Source organism: Notamacropus eugenii, chromosome 6, assembly GCF_028372415.1.
Source record: "Notamacropus eugenii isolate mMacEug1 chromosome 6, mMacEug1.pri_v2, whole genome shotgun sequence".
Taxonomy (NCBI): domain Eukaryota; kingdom Metazoa; phylum Chordata; class Mammalia; order Diprotodontia; family Macropodidae; genus Notamacropus; species Notamacropus eugenii.
In genome coordinates this window covers 15,877,454-15,898,322 of record NC_092877.1, presented here as the reverse complement: position 1 = coordinate 15,898,322, position 20,869 = coordinate 15,877,454, and the positions used below count along the sequence as shown (strand labels likewise).

Here is a 20,869-nt window from a genome sequence, read left to right as displayed (position 1 = left end):
ATGTTAAGTGCAGAGAGACATTCAACATGTGAGCTATTCATCAAGCTATGCCCCAAAGCTCCCTAAGCCTTTTTCATCAGCTTCAGGCAGGGCAGCCTCTTTATAGCTGCCTCCCCCAACCTTGCATGCTGGGGCAAGGCAGAGTGGAAATGGAGTCGATGAAGATGCCAAGCTCCACCTAGTACTCAAAACAGGTGGTTACAAGGGACAGCTCACCCCAGGGGTTAATGCTCTAAAAATAACAATAAATGAGCTTTATTGAGAACATTTGTTTCTAAATTAATGTCATATGTGTATAAAAACAATTCCTTTTCCCAATAATTAAACTATCTTGTAACAATGAAAAACAGTTAAGCAAAATTAGCCAACACAATAACCATATATGACTGAATGCAATTTGCTTACCAATTATCCCTCACCTTTCTACAGAGAGGAGGGAGGGGGTGTTAAATTATCATTTTAATAGTGATTTGAAATTTCATGAACAAGCCTCTCCTGTTTCATAAGATACATAGAAATACTCATTTTATTTGGTATTTATTAAGTTCAATTAAAAACAAGAAAATTTGAAAAAAAAAATTTAACTTCTTTAGGTCAAAGATTGGTCTATACAACTACTCAGAGTCCAATTTCCTTTCTAATGTTCATTTCATTTACAGTATATTTATTAGCTTAAAAAAACTTTATTGATGTCTTCCATTTTGACAACAAAGTCCCTGGTACATATTAGTCACTTAATAATTGCATTTTCATTTTTACACTCATTCATTCCTTTATTCCTTTTCAGTTCTATCTTCCAACTCCTGATGAGTGTATATGTATATGTCTACATATGTACATGTGTATATACACATATGTGACATACATATAGGTGCACACCTGTATCTATATATGTGTGTAGATACATAAACATGCATATATGCACATATGTATGTGTACATGTGTATACACAGATGTCCACATCTAGGTGGTACAGTGAACAGAATATTAGAATCAAGAAGACCAGTGTTCAAATCCTGCCTCAGACTTTTACTAGCAATATCATCCTGGGCAAGTCATTAACCTCTGTCTGCCTCACTTTCCCCATGTATAAAATGATGATAATAACAGGATCTACATAAAAACGGCTGCACAGATAAAAATGGGATAACATTAGTAAAAACTTTAAAGCACTATGCATAGTAAATGAGAGGTATTATTACTGTATACATATATTTAAGCAAATATATATATATTTAAGGATTATATTATATACACATGCAAGATACATACATATACACACATACATATAGAGATAGATCTATCTACATATGTTTGTGTGTATGTGTATGTAAAACCAAGTCACACTTAGATCCACTGCATTTTTCAGCTACCTTGACAGATGAACAAGATACAAAGGTTCATAGGTTCATTGACTTAGGTCTAGGATGGAGCTAGAAAGGAGGTCATCTAGACTATGCCCTCCCTTTACAGATGAGGACACTGAGGCCCATGTAAGTTAAGTGGTTTGTCCAAGGTTGCATGGGTAGTTATTGGCAAAGCTGGTGTGAGAATCCAGGGCTCCCAGCAGCAAATGCAGGGATTTTCTTACTGCGCCATCATCTTCCCCACCAACAAAGCAACTCTCTGGGATTACCTGTCGGAACATATCCCTGGCCCCATTTTATAGCAGCAACGTGGGACAGGCTTTTCCACACTGGCTTCTCTCTTTCTCCAAGGTGGGTCAGTGACAGAGCCAAGAACAGGAGAGCTTTGTTCAGTTTGCGGTAATAACAGACTTTGAGGGGCTGGGGGCCACTGACTCATTGGTTTCTAAAGTGGGCACGATAGATTAAGTGAAGTAGAGATGATGGGTCCCAGGGAGTCAGAGCAGCACTCTCAGCTCTGGGGAACAATGAAGGATGTGCCAGGTTTTCCCTCTCAACACTGAGGGAAGCCTGCTGGGATGGGAGAGGAGGGATGGTCCAGGCTGGGTGAGGACCACAGAGATCCCAAATTGGGGAATGAGATAAGAGACCTCTTAAAGCAACAACTGGTTGTGCTTCTGAGGCAACAGCTGTGGGATCTGCTGATGAGAGACATGTCAGGGCCAAAGGAGGAAAGCAGGCAGGGCCAGTGCTATAGAGGGTGTGTGTGTGTGTGTGTGTGTGTGTGTGTGTGTGTGTGTGTGTGTGTGTGTGTGTATGTGTGTGTGTGTGTGCGTGTGTGTGTGTGGGAGAGAGCTTCATGTGAACATATGGAACACTAAGTCATCGTTATATCATCCAGAGAGCAAGATTCAGGTGATAAGGGAGAAAAAAAAGAAAGGAAGGAAGGAAGGAAAGAAGGAAGGAAGGAAGGACTTACTGTCAGAACACCAAGACCTGAGCCCAGCCCCCAGGACAGCCATAGCAAACAAGAACCAGTGAACAGTCCATTTTTGAGGACTTTTATAAAGCGATGAAGAACGAGATGAGCAGAACGAGGAAAACAACTTATACAATAACAACACTGTATACTTAAAAACAAAGAAGCTTTGAAAGCTGTAAGAACTATGATCAGTACAGTGATCATCCGCGATCACAGAAGACCGATGATGAAATATGCTACCTATTACAGAGAGATATGGATTTAGGGGCAGAATTAGATGTATATTTTTGTATACAGTCATTAAGGGAAATTTTTTTGCTTGTCTATGCATTTTTGTTACAAGACAAAAAAAATCCCCCCATAGTAGGGGGAAGAAAATACATTTCTGTTCATTTTTCTTAATAGGTGGGAGTTGCGACAGACATGGAATGCTGCCTACACTTTCTGGTGAGGTCATTGTATTATCCATTTTATGTTGTTACAAAAGCCCTCTTGTGAAGTGGGAAGGATCTGTAGATGTTTTTAATGTAAAAACAAAGCACATTAATAAAACTTAAGAAAAGGAAAACAAAAAACCCAGCTCACACTCACATGCCACTCTCCAGGCATCCAGCCCTGGCAAAAACTGTCTCAGCCACTTCCAGGTTGTAGAACTCAGGGTTCCAGTGACTAAGCCCCATGAGAATGGGTAGATATCATCAAGAGAGTAAGATCCAGGGGCAAGGGGAAAAGGAAGGAAAAGAAACAAAGAAAGATAAAAAATAAAGAGGGAGGAAGGAAGGAAGGAAGAAGAAAGAGAGAAAAGGAGGAAGGGAGAGGGAGAAAGAGGGAAAGAAGAAGAAAGGAGGAAGGAAGGGAGGAAAAGAATAAAGCTTAACTAGGGCCCTCATATGTTGGTCTTAAGCCCAGTGGGGGATGAGTCAAGAACTAGACCCATTCCTTTAAAGGGGCATAGCTTCCCTTAGTTTTCTTCTCCATTGCCCTTGGGGGCTGATCAGTTGGAAACCCCAATCCAATCAACCAAGAAAGCATTTATGAAGTGAATCTATTATGCACCAAGAATTGTACTAGGTACTGGAGAAACAGACATAAATAAGATGGTTTCTGTCCAAGGGAAATGTCATTTGATCAGAGAAAACAACCTATATAGTTTTATGTATATCTATAGATAAAATATGTGTATTTACACATACAGATACATACATACATACATAAATATACATTATATGTACATGTACATACAGATTGTAATTACATTTTACTAGCAACATGCAATACTAAAATGTATTAATGTTAATATCATATTAAAATACATTAATTTTAGTGATATTTACAAATTTTTTATATCATATAAAAAGAAAATCACTTCTAGGGATGAGTGGGGCCACACTAGTAGATGGATAGGGGGGCGAGTCGGGAAAGGTCTTGCTTACAAGGTGGAGTTTAAAGAAAACTTTGAAGAGAACTTGGGATTTTAAGACATGGAGGTTGGGACAGAGGTTCCTAGTTATAGTCTGAAAAGGGTCTTAAGAGCCATAGAGTCCACTCTTCCCATTAGATCACAGTGTTCTTGCCTATGACTCAAGATTCAGCCTCAGTACTCATTTTTTTTGTTCACAATTAGAACCACTACAATCCAGCAAGTATTTTATTAAGGAACCACTGCCTATCTCCCATGCCTGGAGGGTTCCCCTTCCACATGTTCACCTCTGGGCTTCTCTGGAGAGCAGGAGTCTTGTCCTCCCCTCCCCAGCTGCTGTCTTCCCTCTGAGATTACTTCTCTCTTACACTGGACAGACCTTATGGGTACATGGCTGTCTGCATTATCTCCTTTATTAGTACAGGAGTTTCCTGAGGACAAAAGCTGTGTTTGCCTTTCTCTGGATTCCCCAGCACTTAGCACACTGCCTGGCACATAGTGAATGATTAATAAATGCTTGTTGATGGATTCCTAGGCATTGGGTATTGGAGATACAGAGGCAAAAATGAAACTATCTCTACCCTGAAGGAGCTTATATTCCATTAGAAAGCTAGTATGTGTACATACATATAAGCAAATTGTGTGTGAAATTATATATGTATGTATACATACGTAGACAGGCACGCATACATACATTTCTATGTTTATATATACCCATTTTAAATATTATTACATCATTAAATATATGTTATATATGTGTACATACAAATACAAATTCCCTCAATGATTGTATACAAAAATACGTCCCATTCTGAATCCATCACTTCTCTGTAATGGGTGCTGTGCTTTATCATTGGCCTTCCGGAACCATCTGTGGTTATTGTATTGATTACAATTCTGATAGCTTTCTAAATTGTTGTATTGTATAAATTGTTCTCCTGGTTTTGCTTATGAGAGAGAGAGAGAGAGAGAGAGAGAGAGAGAGAGAGAGAGAGAGAGAGAGAGAGAGAGAGAGAGAGATGGATAGACAGATATAGACAGACAGATAAATAGAATGGTTAAGACAGACAGACAGAGATGACACAGACAGACAGACAGACAGACAGACAGACAGACAGACAGACAGATAGATAGATAGATAGATAGATAGATAGATAGATAGATAGATAGATATAGGCAGGCAGAGAGAGAAGAGAGAGAGATGGATAGAGATGGAGAGACAGAGATGTTGTCATATGGGAGAGGGTATTTGCCCACAAGCCAGTCACCCAACCTCTCTCTGCCTCCATTAAATGAGAAGGTTGGACCATAGGGTGGCTGTTTTTCTCCTGGCTCTAAGTCACTGATCTCATGATAGCACACTCTGTCATCCCAAGAATGGCCTTTTCTGGAGGTGGCTCTTGATCTGAGCTTCAAAGACAGCTAGATGCTAAAAGATGCTAAAAGGCATCGGTGAGAATGGAGGGCATTCCAGGCATGGGAAATGACCTGTGCAAGGGTATAGAGAAGGAATGTCTTCCATGAGAACAGATTTAGGCCAGTTTGGCTGAGCCTGGAGGGGAATGATGTAGAAAAAGCCAGGAATGGTGAGCCAGAGTCAGCTTTAAAGGTCCTTCAGAGGAATCTGTATTTTACTCTAGGGTACAGAGGAAGCTATGGAAGCTTCTTGAGCAGAGGAGTGACAGTCAGGCTTCATGAATATCAGTTTGAGAACTACGGGAAAGATGGTTTGGAGAGGGAAGGAACTTGAGAATGGAGATCACGTATGGTTCTTAAAATGCAAAAAAAAAGGGAAATGATTATGGTCCTCAAGGAGCTTACATTCTGCTTATGTAGGAACTAAGAGGCAAGGGAAATAAAGCAGAACTCCAGGAAAGGGTATTTATTGTGTTCTATCAAAATATTCATAACACTGAATAAGTTATTAAAGCTTAAAACTGTACTAAGACTTTTGGGACACCCTGTATTAGCATCGACTCACATGCCCAACATGTAGGGCTAACTTTTTTCCCCTGCTGTGGGCAGTCCAAAGAGCCAAGACCATAGTTGATAAAGTAGTTGAAACTAATAAGTAGCTTATACATAACTAGTTGCAGATCTCAGAGGTTTCCTACCAAGCCCCATCACAAGTGGTCACATGTTGTAAGCTCCTCTAGGGTAGGGATTGATTCTTCTTTTGTCTTCATGTGCCCAGCACCCAGCACAGTGCCTGATACAAAGTAGGTGCTTAATTAATGTTGTTAAATTCCATGTAATTGAACTGGAACTCCCTCACACTTGAGATAGTCAAACCTCACTATGAGACTGACCCTATATTTAATGAGAGTGGGAGCTGGCTAAACAAAGGATGGACTTCATTTTTTGTTGTTGATAAGCCTTTGAAGCAAGGGTTACTAGCCTTGGGTCTGTAGACTTTAAAAAAAAGTATTGATAACTGTATTCCAATATAATTGGTATACTTTCTGTATAAAAACAATATTGTGAGAAGGGACCCATGAGCTTCACTAGACAGCCCAAGGGGTCCATGACATGAGAAAAGGTTAAGAAAGCTTGTTTTAAGGGGTCAGAGGGTCATTGATTTAGACTTGGAAGAGACCTTAGAGGCTATTGAGTTCAATCACCTGATTTTACTGATGAGAAAACTGAGACACAGATTTTAAATTATGCTCCTAATCATACAACAAGGGAATGTCACTAGGTATGATTTGAACTCAGGACTTCTTTACTCTAGACTGTGCCATCTCCCACTCTTCCCTGATCCAGTAATTTTCCCTACATTCACTACAGGCCCCAAGTTCGCTTTTCTATCCACCAGAGACTCATAGTGGGATGGCAAAAGTCAAGTTCTTTCAATGAATTGGAATCGCCTCCAAATTATCCATCACTTCTCCCTGACAGTAGACATTCTGTTTTTTCCATCACCCGAGCGGTCTGAACCGACACTTCACTTACTCAGGTTTGTGCTTGCCAAACCACTAACCCAGGCTGCTCCCTGCCAGCAGGGACCTCAGGGAGTGGAGTGATAAAAACCCCCAGAGCAATGCCTTTATTAGTTCAGGGGAAGTCCAAACACAGAAGGGTTGGCAAAAATGCAATCTTCGGGGAAAGCCAGCTCCAGTCAAGTCAAAATGATAGCTCTTGATGCACCCTTGGGTTGAGCCCCCTCTCCCTCTCAGCATTCATGGAAGGAGTGTAATAATCTAACCTTATTTCCAGAGCTGGAATCTCCTCTGCATCTCAAGCAGGTAGTAGACAGTCAGGACACTGTTTTACTTCAAGATTTCAGAATTGGAACCCTCTAGTCCAGGGGTCCTTAACTCAGAGCCCCCAAAGTTTCTTTTTTAATATGCTGACTAATTATATTTACAATATAATTAGTTTTAATTGGAGTCCTCCATATTTTATTTTGTGCATTTAAAAGCCTTATTCTGAGGAACCATAGGCTTCACCAGACCGCTGCAAGGATCCATGACATAAAAAGAGGTTATGAACTCCTGGTGTACTCCAAGCTATCCCTGAATAAGAATCATCTTTATACTATAGTTATCTATTAGAATATAAGATCCCCAAGGGCAGGGAATGCTTTCGCCTTTCTTTGTTTCCTGACACTTAGAACAGTGCCTGCCACATAGTAGAGGCTTAAAAAATGCTTATTGATTGATTAATACCTGGCAGACAAGTAGTTGTCCAGTATTTGCCTAAATACTCCATACTTCCTATTGAGAAAAATTTTTGATGACCTCTAGACTAAAATTGCCTCTTCCCAACTACTACCTATTGCTCCTACTTCTAATCACCAAGGCAAAGCAAATAGACCCAATTAAATACCACTCTCATGAAAGCGTTCTTCAAATATATGAAGACATCTTTCAAATGCTTCCTAAATCATCTCCAGGTAACATATCTCCAGTTCTTTCAACCTAAATTGATATGATATGATCTTGGGACCTCTCACTTACCTCACCATCCTCCTGGGGAAGATCTCGATTTTATGAGATGCCTTTTTAAAATATGGTGACTAGGACTGAACATTATACAGAGCATTATACAGTGATCTGCCCAGGACAAAATATAGTGGGGCCATCACCTTCCAAATCTTAGACAACATGCTTCTTTAATGCAACCTAAATTCATTAGAGGTTTTGGCTGCCATGTTATATTGTCAAGTCATACTAAATTTGTAGTCAGAGTCTGGTGAAAGTCTCAGATCTAATCAACCAGTTAATCAACCATCAAACATTTATGAAGTACCTATGTAATTGCCAGAAGTTGTGCGGGATCCTGGGGACACAAAGAATCCTTACTCATCCAAGTTTATGTTCTAAATGTAGATCTAAGGTACAGGGGGAGGGAAAAGGCCAGGGCTGGGCTGTTTGGAGGAAGGGACCACTTTAGAAAGCAGTGGAATATAATATTGAGAGGTAAGTGGAGTCATTTGATTGACAACCTTGAATAACAGGCTCTGAAGTCAGTCAGTGAGTCAATATACATTTATTAAGCATCTATTGTGTATCAGGTACTGTGTTAAGCACGGGAGAATGCAAAAATAGCAAAGGACACTCTACGGTGAGCTCCCTGAGGGCAGACTATCTTATCTTTATCTATCTATCTCTCTACTTATCTTTATCTCAATCTATCTATAAGGGGGAAGGAAGGAGAGGAGGGGGAGAGAAAGAGAAATAGAGAAATATGTGTGTATAATTGGAAATAATCAATAGAAGTTTGAAATTGAACTTATTCAGAATGATGATAGGTTTTAAGCAATGGAATCACTTGATGTTAATGGTGTGTTGGGGCAGCTAGGTGTTATAGTAGATGGAGCAGTGAACTTGAACTCAAGAAGACCTTAATTCAAGTTCTTCTCTACCAAACTCAATTTCCTCATCTATAAAATAAGCATTACAACAGCATTCTCCTCATAGGGTCTCTGTGAGGATCAAATGAGACAGTGTATGCATACACACACATACACATACATGCACATACAAGAGAATCAGTGACATCACTGATGATGTCTTGACTCACGTGTGAATTGGATATAAGTGAGGCAGGGCTGAACAAAGCCATCAGCTTCTCTCTCTCTTCTACTGCCTTCGATGTTCAATAGCAAGATAAAAGTCAAGAAGATTGGTGACGGCCTGTGATGCAGGGGATGACCTTAGTGTCCTTAATGCCTGACAAGCTCTAAGTACTCCACAGAACCTGCTTCAGTCTCCTCATGGACACTGCAACAGATTGTTTTCATCTGCTCATTCTGCAGGGGACAGACTTCACACACTTGGGGTAGACATTCCCCTAACTCCCTGATAAGAGTCCTCAGTTACCCTCGACAAATATGCATACATATATTTATGCATATATGTGTATACACATACATATGTATATAAAGTATATTGTTATAATATATATACATGTATGTATACATATATATGTATGTATGTATGGAGAGAGAGACCTTGAGGTGCTTTATAAATATTAGCTGCTATTATTATCAGTATTGCAACTATTATTATTATTTTAGGAAATGTGATCCATCAATGTTGTGGTTCAGAGTTAGGAAAAGAACTGAGGTCAGGTAAACTAGGCACAAAGTGATGAGAGCTCAAGAGAATGCAAAGGAAGAGAAAGATATGAGAAAAGTAGACGAGAATTGGTTAGTGGCTGGACACTAAGACTAAACAAGAAACTTTCCAGACTTAAACACTGGGAAATGATGATAATGTCTTGAAAAGAAATAAGGCGAGTGTACTGGAAATTGGGAAAGGAAAAGGGGTTGAGAGCTGTGTCGTTTGGTTTTGATGCATGATGCTTTTTACTTGTCAGCAGAACATTAGTGTTAATGACCTGTTGGCAGATAGAGTCCCAGGGACTGAGGTGGGAGACAGTGGAGTCCACATCGGAACCCAGCTGACTCAGAGAACAGGAGAAGAGAGGAACGTGGTTATCATGGAAACTTCTCTTCCACCTTGGAATTTCAGGATTTTTCACCAGCAATTTAAATCTTCTAAACAACAAAAATTGGTTGAAATGAGGGATCTAAATTGATGAAGAAGAAAAGTACCAAGGATAGAAATTATTATTCTCTCTTGCCCTCCAGTGTAAAGGCTTCTCTTGTATTTCTTCTCCAAAAAGGATGGAAAGAACTTTACTCTCACATCATTCCATCCAGTTCCAGTTTTTACCTCCAGCATGGAGAAATCTTATAATGGTCTCCTCAGGAGCAAATGGAGAAATGGGATGAGGAAGTATGGAATTTGGAAAAAAAATATATTAAAACTAAAATAATATATCAACTGTCCAGTGGCCACAGGGAAGGGGAGAAAGTTTCACGTCATGGGGTCGGCTTTGAACCAGGAACAATAAGCTCCTGGAGGAAAATACAGGCTCAAGCTTCAAAAAGAAGGAAATGAAAGAAACATCTGTAGATGTTGCCTTCCAGAATGTTTTGATTCTGTAGATCTCAAAGCACTTAAGAAATGAGTTAACCTTCCCAACTCCTTGTTCAGGAGCCATTAGAGAGACTTTGACAGTTTCCATGACTTCCCAAGGTCATCGAGGACTCACACTGCCACCATCCTAGTTCCATAGTTCATTATCTGACCTGGATTGTTATAATGTCTTCCTAAGGGTCATACCTGCCTTCAGTGCAGCTCTCAGAGAGTTGGAAAACTATTTTTCCTTATTAGTAGAATTGAACCAGAACCAATCCACTGAAAAATCTTTGGTGGTTCCCCAATGTCTATTGGATACCACTATTCTACCTACTAGGAAAAATTTCCTAAAAATCAGAGTCAGTCCAAAATGCAATAGGGTGCCTTGATAGGTAATGAAGACCTCCCAGGAGATTTCCAATCATAGGTCAGATAAGCACTGATTCCATAACTGTCAAAAGGATTTTTGTTTCAGTGTTCTTTGGACTGTGTGGCCTTGAGATCTCACACAGTTCTGAGATTGTGTGAGTGGATCATTACAATTATCTCCAAATGGAATGAGTTCCTCATCCCCTTCTCCTCTACTCTTCAAAGGGCAGTCAGGTGACCACTTGTTTGGTGTACTGCATATTCTGTGAATTGTTTATGATTTGCTCCCATTTTTTAAATATCTTTTTACTACCAAAATACAAAGAAATGGTTAAGAACTCAGCAGAATGATAAATAAGGGCTATGTGCTCAATGGCAACCTCTCCCAAGTGACTGGGCATGTTCACCTTTGCCCAGAAATATTGGAAGAGCAAATTTAAATGCATGTGACCCTGTTTTCTTTGTGACTCATTTTCCTGCATAAGCCTCAGTGAAGCCTGTCATCTGGCTTTCTAATGAGAATAAATTCCAGTCACATAAGGACAGACTGGCCTACAAAAGCCCTAATGTCCACATAATAAGCTAAAATGATCTCCTGCAGTATCAAACATATCTATTTTCTCCTATGGGCCTCCTAGCACCCTCAGACAATAGACAATAGGCAACAGAATCCCTTCAAACCAGATTCAGAGTTTCAGAGATGAAAGAGACCTTGTGTGTCATCTTGTCCAACCCACATCTGAACATGAATCCTCTCTACAACATACCAAGCAATGGTCATCTAGATGCTATGGGAAAATCTTTCCCAGAGGGAATTCACTTCCTCCCAACGTGGCCCATTCCACTTAGGTCAAACTTCAATTATTAAGAAGTTTTTCTTTAATTTGAGCCAAAAATCAGTCTCTTTACAACTTCTAGCCATTGTCCCTACTTCTACCCTCTGGGACCATGTCATGCTGATGACTCATGTCAAGCTTGCCTTACCACTAAAAACTTCCCATCAGAATTGTCTAGTCACAAGACTTCCATCCTTTGTCCTGCTGTGCCTCTAATTGAATGATCCTTTGAAATGCTTACTGCTTCCTTCCTTTCTGAATCATCTTAGGTGCTGAGATTGTATAGGAATAAAGAGACCCCATTACCACTGCTCCTATAGGAAGGAAGGAGGGGGAATAGATGAAACTAATGGGCCAAGTGCTAGAGGACAGCATCCTGTTTCTGGACAGCAGAGCCAACCTAACTAGACATGCACCTGGATCTATCATTTTAAGACATGGTTTCCAGAAGTAGAGCAACTGTATGCACTAGCCTAAAAAGGTTCCAATGTTTTTATTTTCTCGAGCAATGTGGGGCAGTAGAAAGAGCACTGGATTTGGAGACAGAGGTCCTAGGTTCAAATCTTTGCCCCCTATGTAGCTTTGGGCACAGGAACTTCTCTGGGCCTTGGTTTCTTCAATTGTACAATGAGGAAGTTGAACTGTGACCTCAAAGGTCTGTTCCATCTTTATCCATTCTATATGGTGCTCTAAGGTCACAAAACACTTTATATTTGTAATCTAATTTGATCTTCATGGTCTCTCTCTGAGGTCAATGTTATCATACCCATTTTATAAATGAGAAACTGTGGCTCAAAGAAATTCAACAACTTACCCATGGTTACAGAGCTGATTAGTTTCAGGGTGAACCGCAATCCCATCTCTAAGAGACTAACCACATAGTCTTTACCTGAACTCCTGAGCAATACTTTTCTAGTGTTAGCAAGATGTCTAGTTCATTGATCCAAACTGTCTTGTCTGCAGTTTCTACCCATTTGGGCAGAACTGGGGTCCAACTAGAACAAAGCTAAAAGATCTTCCATGTAACAGTCCAAGGAAGACTTTTCTTGAGAAAATGGCACCTGCATTGGGCCTAAAAGGATAGATAGGAATCCAGCAGTAATGCATAAGGTGGCAAGGCAGAGGGGAAAGGGGGGGATAGACCTTGGACAGGGGCAACAGAAAGCGAGATTTCCCGCGGGAATCCAATGTCTCTAGCCAGCCTGCCCTGACAAACAAAGCAAAGAGACACTGCCATTCAGCGCAGAGTCCAGGTTCCTTAATTCTTCAGCTTGTTTTGCTTATAGGTCTGAGGTTTTTGTCCTTAGTTAGTGACTTCATTTCCTCCATTCTCTACTCAAGGGCTGTGGTCAACACTTTGGAACTCTGAGGAATAGAATTCCTCAAGTTGGGACCAGGTTTCCAATTGGGTAGCATTTCTTTCAGTAATGTCACTGGTCCCTCCTTTCCAGCTCACTGCCTATCCCTGGACCCTCGAATTCATTAAGGGATCATGTAAACATTGAGTTCTTCCTCTCCTTTAGGGAAAAGTTGATACCAGGAGGCTTAGTGCTCCAGCTTTTCAACAGCGCTTCTGTGGAAGGATAATAGATTCTTCACATTTCTCAGTCCAGGGTTGGATATTCTGCATAAGGTCATACATTTAGAGCTAGAAGAGCCTCTAGAGTTTACTGAGTCCAGCCCACTACTTTTTCATGTGGGGAAACAGAAGTCCAGACAGTAGTGACTTACCCAAAGTCACCCAGGTAGTAAATAACATAACAAAGCCAGAATAACAAGGCCAGACACCAGAAGACCAGGGATATCATCCTGACTCTGCCAGGATGGACTAGTTGTTGAGCCCCTGAGTGGCATTTCAACTCTCTGAGGCTGAGTTTTCTCATCTGTAGAAAGGAGTGAGGCTAAATCAGAGGCTTTAACCTTGTTTAGAGATTTTAATCTGAGGTCATTTGGGGAGAGTGAGGGGGTATCCTCATTCCAAATGCAGGACTCAGAAAGAGAGATACACTTCATTATCTCTTCACTTTTCATCTGCTCCAAGTCCATGTCTTTGACCCTTAAATAAGGTAACAATTTAAGAGACCAAATGCTCTCTATGTCTGTGTCTAGTCTCCCCAACTAGACTGGAACAACAGGACCTTGTACTTAGTAACCCTAGGATTATAGATCTAAAGCTGGAAAGGATGTTCAATGTCATTGACTCTAATATCAACTCAGACACCTACTAGTTCTGTGACTTTGGAGGATCATCGGACCTCAGTCTCCTCATCTGTGAAATGGGAACAATAATGAGGACAGTACCCACCTCACTCATAGGGTGGTTGTCAGGATCAAATGAGATAACGCATGGGAGTTCTGGCTATTCCACAATTTCTTCCCAGCTAGCTAGATTTTCCTATCCTCGTTCCACACAGCTGGAAATATAGAAACGAGCTTCCTTTTGCTTGCAGTCCAACATCTGGGTGGAGGACCATGGGCTCACTTTCCTGGAAATATAATTCATCTGTCACTTTCAGCCGACACAGCTGAGCCAGTGGCGTCGAGAACAGTTCAATGGTATGGATGAAATCCCATGCTTTCAGTAGCCCAGTCCTAAAGACTCCACTGGATTACCAGTCAATTATCTTACCCCAGATCATGAAGAGGAAGTGTCTTTGGTACAGAGAGGGATGCAGGCTGGTATGCTGAAAACAAACACTGAATTTACAGCCAGGAGGACCTGGGTTGTAATCCAGGCTCAGACTCTTAACTGGCTCTGTGACTCTGGATAAGCCACTCAAATCCTCTGTGCCTCAGTCCCATATTCTGCTAAATGGGGATAACAATAACACCTACCTCACAGGGAACGAGATGATGTATGTAAAGCACTTTACAGTCACTAACAAGCTACATGAAATGTCACCTATGCTGGAGAGAGCACTGGCCAGACACCAGAAGACCAGGGATCTCATCCTGACTCTCCCAGGATGGACTAGTTGTTGAGCCCCTGAGCAGCTTTCAACTCTCTGAGGCTGAGTTTTCTCATCTGTCAAAAGGAGTGAGGCTAAATCAGAGGTTTTAACCTTGTTTAGAGATTAAAATCTGAGGTCATTTGGGGAGAGTGAGGGGGTATCAAGGAGCCCCTTGGTAGTTTGGAAGAATCTATGCACTCCTTCTCAGAATAATATTTTAAATGCCTAAAATAAGAAGACTACAAAGGAAACCAGTTATTTTGAAACACAGTCATCAAAAAATTTTAAAACTAGTTCACATTGGTGAAGAACATCTGAACTAGATAGTCTTTAATCAATTAATTAATAAGCATTTATTAAGCACCTACTTCATCTCAGATACTGGTGGTCGTATACAATATATACAAAGCCATCTCTGCTTCTCCTAGCTGCTGGTGGATCATCTTCCCAGGTAGACTATAAGATCACTGAAGACAAGATCAGTTTCACTCATTTATACCCCTAGTACTCAGCATAGTACTCAGCACATAGGAGGCACTTAAAAAGGCTCATTAATTTATGTCATTTTAACTGAACTTTTGATTTCATTGGCATAGAAATCTGCCAGTGGGAAAATTTCTTGCATCAGTACCAAGTAACCCTGCTCTGAAACTTAAAAATCTTGGAGACTTGCCCAGGACACTTAAGTGACCAAATAACATGCCCAGGGTCACAAAGTCAGTATGTTTCAGAGGCAAGACTCGACTCTCCATCTTCTGGCTCCAAGGTCAGCTCTCTGTCCACTCTTCCACAGCTGTCTCTTTTTGTGAAGCTTACGTAAAATAAACACAAGGTCATTTGGGAAGGGTTGGGGCACTAAGGTCCCTTCCACGTCTAAAATTCCATTCCTGAAAGATTAAGTTATGGCAAACTTGATCGCTTTCAGAAGGGGATTTTCAGGGGAAGTTCCCATCTTCACCCCCCCCCCCCCCCCGTGCAATGAAGGCTCTCCATTCCTGGCTCACTCTTGAGACTTTGCCGCTATAATACATTAGAAGATGACAGCTCATTTCTTGGCCAGAGCTGCCCCTTGTCCTCTTTCCACATTCCTCCTCAGGCAGCCTCTTCCTTTTGCCCACTAACCTTCTGTGTTTCATATTTCCCCCCAGATGAATTCAGGTCCTTTTCCAGCGAGCTAATGTCTGCCCTGGAAGCCTCACTTTCAACATTATCCATATTAAGAAGAATTCCCAAGTGGGGCATATTCAAAATGAGGTTTTCCTATTAGAGAGAGTAATCTTGGCAGAGCTCAGACTACTCAGCAGAGCTGTTTCTGAGTTGGGTGTGCTTGCATGACTGCGTTATCATTTGACCCATTGTTTTGATTCTTGCTGTCCAGTAAATGTCATGTGGATGTGTTATTCCACCAGTCTCCTCCCAGAATTCTGGAGAATGTTTTCAACTCATCAGATCTTCTAAAAAAAAATCATTAAACAGAGTCAGTGTAGGTCTCCTCGCCAACACTAGATTCTCAAATTCTCAATGGGAGGGGATTGCTCCAAGTTGGATTATCCTTTTCCATGCAGTTTCTTCATCCATCTGGGTTCGGATGCCCGATAGCTACAACATCCTTTCAAAACACGTGAATTTCTTCTCTGCTAGGATTAGCAGCTCTGGCTGCCAAGATGAAACGGATCCTCCCTTGCAAATTTTCCATAGCAGAAGGTGGAAGAGATTCTTGGGTCAGGAATAAATGAGTTTTTCAGATGCTGATCTAGTTAAAGAATGAAGAGTTGGAGTTGGTTGGTTGGTGGATTGGAGCTACATGAGATACCTCACCTACCTACCATCTCATGAAGACAAAACAAGGACATGCCTGACCCAGAGAAGAAGGCACCACTCTGAAACATTCATGAGAAGTTGTCACCTGAAAGAATGTCCTCTTCTCAGGTTATTGTTTGATGCAGACATTGAAAAGAAGTATCAGCAAGGTCTTCAGGCATGTGAATCACCCCTAAGTAGTAGGGGGTAGAGAACGATGCTACCTCGGTTAACTATAACCATTCATTAGAATTCATCCCAAAGAAATATGACTAATCTCAGTGTGAAAGCTCTGAAATAAGGGCAGGAGTCATCTCACATTTATACCTATACCTTCAGCATCTAGCAAAGTGCCTGGCCTATAGTAAGCACTTCATAACAATCAAGTAACAAGCATGTATTGAATGCTTACTATGAGCTAAGGATGTAAAGACAGAAGTCATATAATCCCTGCACCTAAGGGGCTTGCATATATAAAATAAATGCAAAAGAGATGTTCGGTGATGGGAAGAGGATATTGGTAGCTGAGAGTGGGAGAATAGAAGGTAGTATTTTAGTAAATTATCAGTAATTGGTTAATTGAATTTGTCAGTATGGGAAATTCCACATATGAGAACTCCCTCCATCATCTATGATTAAGCAGGGACTGCAAAAGGTATATAGAAGCTTTAACCTGATTTTAAGGTGGAATTTGACCAGGGTTGACTAGCTAGTATCAGAGTTGGTTATGTGAACCCAGATATCCCTGACACCAGGTTCAGCACTTTGTTCACCAGCCAAGAATTCATCTCAAGTCCAAACTTAGTCCTCACCAATTTCAACAGGCATTTTAATTATTGGAGCTGTGGATCCAGGATGTGGGCTGTACAGATTCTTCTCCTTCTGCACCAACTACTGCCTTTTGCCTCCTTCCCTCACCAGCTCTTCTCTTAATGCAGTTAAGAAGAAGGAGAAAAGGGTAGAAAAATTCAAGTGGATCAATTCTGCCACCTTCTTAGTGACTCAGAGAGAAAGACTTAGTCAGAAGTGAGGTTGGAGGTAAAAGAATGAACTGGGAATTAGGAGTGGGTTTTATTGATTCATGCTTTTACCTGTCACTGCATCAGAAAATGTCAGGGCTGGAAAAGACCTTAGACCACCCCTAGGGCAAAGTTTTCATTTTACAAAGGAGGAAACTGAGGCCTGTGGAAAGATGTGTCTGAGTCCTTTCGTCAGCTTGTGTCAGGATAAATACTTTGTGAATAGTATGTTATTAGAAACTTACAACAATACTGTTGGGGCTGTTATTATTCCCATTTTACATGAGAGGAAAGTAAGGCAGGCAGAGATTAAATTACTTGCCCAGAGTCACATGCCTAGTAAGTGTCTGAGGTGGGATTTGAACTATCTGACTCCAGGGTCTACCCACTGGCTACCACTATAAAGTTGAGCTATAATAAGGTCTTACGACGGTCAGTTCAGTACCCCCTTCCTCCATACTCCCTTTAGCATACTCCCTTTTTACTGACATTCCCTAATGGATAAGGTTTTACCATCCCCTTTTCTATCCCTGGCATAATGAATTCTCAATACTATTATTTGTATCTTTGCCTCTCTCATTGTCTCCACTCAATGTTCCTCTCTGTGTATCTCTATAATACCCCTTTGTCTTTCTCTACCTCTTTATCTCAATATGCCTTTCTGTCTTTCTTGGTGTCTGTGTGCATATTAATTTATTATACTCTCAAGACAAGCAAATCCAGATGAATCAACAGAATGCAATAACTCAATACCTTCATAACCCCCTGCTGATCCTCTGAGTCAAGCTTTTGTTCAAGGTTTGCCCATGAGACCTTCTAAGAAGTCAAGGCTAGACCACCAAGGAGTATGCTGGAAGAGATGCCCCACATTCCCCCTCATGCTGCCTCTTCTTTAACGGCAGCCTATAGAAAGTTTGTCCCGCCTTTGCTTCTGTGCCCAGAGCAGGCTCAGCTGCTCCCAAACACTCAGGAGACCCTTCACATGGAGTCTTTCCAAGCAGTTCCTTGGAGATCTAGCTTGCCCCTCTCTCCTCAGAGAAAAATGGTATGACAAGCCCAAGGCTAGAAGCCAGAGTGTTTGACAAGTGGGGCTGCTGAAGCGATCAAAAACTAAGCACTGAGCGTAGCCACACATCCAAGGCGCACTTTTTTACTCCTGCAAGGAACACAAAACGTTCTGAATGAGGGTTTAAAAATAAACAAACAAAGCAACAACTGAGATTAAACCCTTCACCCTGCCCTTACATGAGAAGTTTAGTTGAAGCTTAGCTCAAGGATAAAGAGAACACCATCAAAATATATGTTTCCTTTCTTTCTCCCTGATTTTTTGCCTTTTTCTTCCTTTTCCCTTCTTTCTCCTTTTTTCCTTCTTTTATCTTTTGCTTTCTTTCCTTCTTTTTTCTGACTGCCTTCTCCTTCTTTTCCTCTTTCCTTCATTCTTTTTCTTTGCATTTAATTCCTTTTTCTTCCTTCTCCTTTTTTGCCTTTCTTCCTTCATTTTTGTCTTTCCTTTCTCTCTTCCTTCTCTGTTTCTTTTGACTTTCTCCCTTATTTTTGCAGTTCTTCCTTGTCTTTCCTTCTTTTTGTCTTTCCCTCCATCTTTTTATCTTTCCTTCCTTTTTTTGTCTCTTTAATTCATTCTGTCTTTCATTTCATCTTTTTATTTTTTTCTTCCTTTTCTCCTTTTTTCTTTGACTTTCCCCTCTGCTTTTTAATCTTGCTTCTCTATCTTCCTTCTCTTTTTTCTTTCCTTCCTCTGTTTTCTTTCTGAAGGAATCACTTTATTAAGGTTTCTATCTACCCCCTTTACAAGTCAGAATTAAGAACCCAAACCCAAATCATCTTCTGTTTTCATGTGTTAACAACAGAAAAACAAGGCAAACATAGCAACTAGGGCACCCTCACCCCACACCGACACGCACCTGTAGAAGTGAAGGAATCAGAGTCTTTCCTGAGTTTTACAACTTGGACCTTACAAAGGAATGGACCCCCCTCCGGGAACATTACATCTCTCAGCGTCATGGTTAGACAGAAACAAAGATTCGCTTCTCTGCCCCCTCCTCACTCCCTCGAGGGCTCTCGTCCCAGTTCTGGAGCTGGGCTTTCTGCCCTGCAGCACCAGCTGAAATGCCCCCTCCTCGGGAGGGAGTTCTGCACATTTGCCAGCCTACCCTGCTACTTACAGTACCTCTTGGCAAGGAGGAGATGAGAAGAAACTGCACCAGAATGAGCCCTGCTTGAGTCCAGAAGGCGAGCTCCATCCTTCCCGGGGCCAGAGCACTGGGCACTGCCGGAGCTCCGGCTCCAGGCAGCGAGGCAAGCGGGAGGCTGGCTTTTGCCTGGGACCACACCAAGCCCTGGCTAAGAGGGAGCTCGGGTTTCAGAGAGAGCTGGGCTCTCTCATCCTCATCAGAGGAAAACTACCTTCAGCCAGAGCAACGTCAGTCCAAGCCTCCCTCCGCTGCTGCTGCCTTAACCCTTTCTGGGCTTGGGTAGACGTTGCTGCCCCCAACGGCGGGGGCGTGGTGGAAAAGGATCCAGGCTGGAGTAGGAAGGGAAGGGAAGGAAAGGTTTCCCTCTTCTCTGGGATGCTGTCGTCCCCACAGGGCTTCTCCCTTCCCCTCTAGGCTACGCCCATCTCCTGGGCGCAATGCCCCAGGGCAAAGCGGGCAGCCAAAGAGGGGCTGGGACAGGTGGGAACCCCCAGCCCACTGCCTACACGCTCCCCCAGCCGCCAGGGAGCAGCCGGGAAGATCTGCTGCTCGAAGACATGTGTTTGTGATAACCCACATTCTCCGACAGTGACTGAATAAGGAGCCTAATTACAGGTTTGTTTACTCCTGCCTGGGTGAGCTGGAAACAGACCGGACCTCGGGATACCAGATCTACAGCGGCAAGGGACCTTGGGAGCTATTTAGTCCGACCTCCTCCTTTTTACTGATGAGAAAACAGACACTTGGAGGCAGATTGGTGGCTCAGTGGGTAGAAAGCTGGGCCTGGAATCAGGGAGACCTGAGTTCAAGTCCAGTTTCAGATGCTTAGTAGTTGTGTGACCCTGGACAAGTCACCTAACCTTGTTTGCTTCAATCCAACGGAGAAGGAAATGGCAGACCACTCCAGTGTCTTTGTCCAGAAAACTCATGGACAGTATTAGTGTCCTAAAAGCCTGAAAAGATTCAGCCAGGAAGCAATAGAATTGGAATTCAAACTCAGGGGCTCTGAGTGGTTTGGACTAGACTGTCTCTGACTTTCCTTCCAGTTTAAAATTCATGATCTAAATTCAGCATCCTTAGCCCTGCCCAGCATGGGGACCTGGACAGTTTAAGTTTATCTTTTCCCTGATCCCTCCGTACCTGGTTCCTCTCTTGAGGATTCCAGGAGACTGGTCAGGTTGAAAGCCTCAACCAAAGTCAAGGAAAGGCAGGAATCCCACTAAGACTGACTTCCCAGGGTCCTGCTTGGTCCTTTTCTCACCCTGGTAAGAGCAGATTTGTTTCCTATTGAAAGGCAATGTATAAATATTGTCTTTCAATGTATGGTTAGTATAATAATAATGTATAGTTAGTATAAACTAACTAGACCAGGGGGGCCCTCTAGATCCTGAATAGCGGCCCTTTGACTAAATCCAAGAAGTTTGGTCAAAGAGACGCACTTGAGGACCTAGAGGGTCACATGTGGCCTCAAGGCTGAAGGT

The 20,869-nt window shown here is 41.8% G+C and overlaps 1 protein-coding gene across 3 annotated transcripts in view; it reads right to left on the bottom strand.

The window, feature by feature from the left end:
* PAMR1 (peptidase domain containing associated with muscle regeneration 1) overlaps nucleotides 1-19,659 on the bottom strand; it is a 101,338-nt gene extending 81,679 nt beyond the window's left edge. For 2 of the 3 annotated variants that reach the window (XM_072619153.1, XM_072619152.1), the window contains exon 1: nucleotides 19,364-19,623. In XM_072619153.1, the coding sequence (XP_072475254.1) occupies nucleotides 19,364-19,436 (73 nt within the window). In that variant the 5' untranslated portion in view covers nucleotides 19,437-19,623. Of the gene's footprint in view, nucleotides 1-19,363 lie in introns of all 3 variants that reach the window. The other variant, XM_072619151.1, reaches the window with a different exon arrangement.
* Between the last annotated feature and the right edge of the window lie 1,210 nt (nucleotides 19,660-20,869).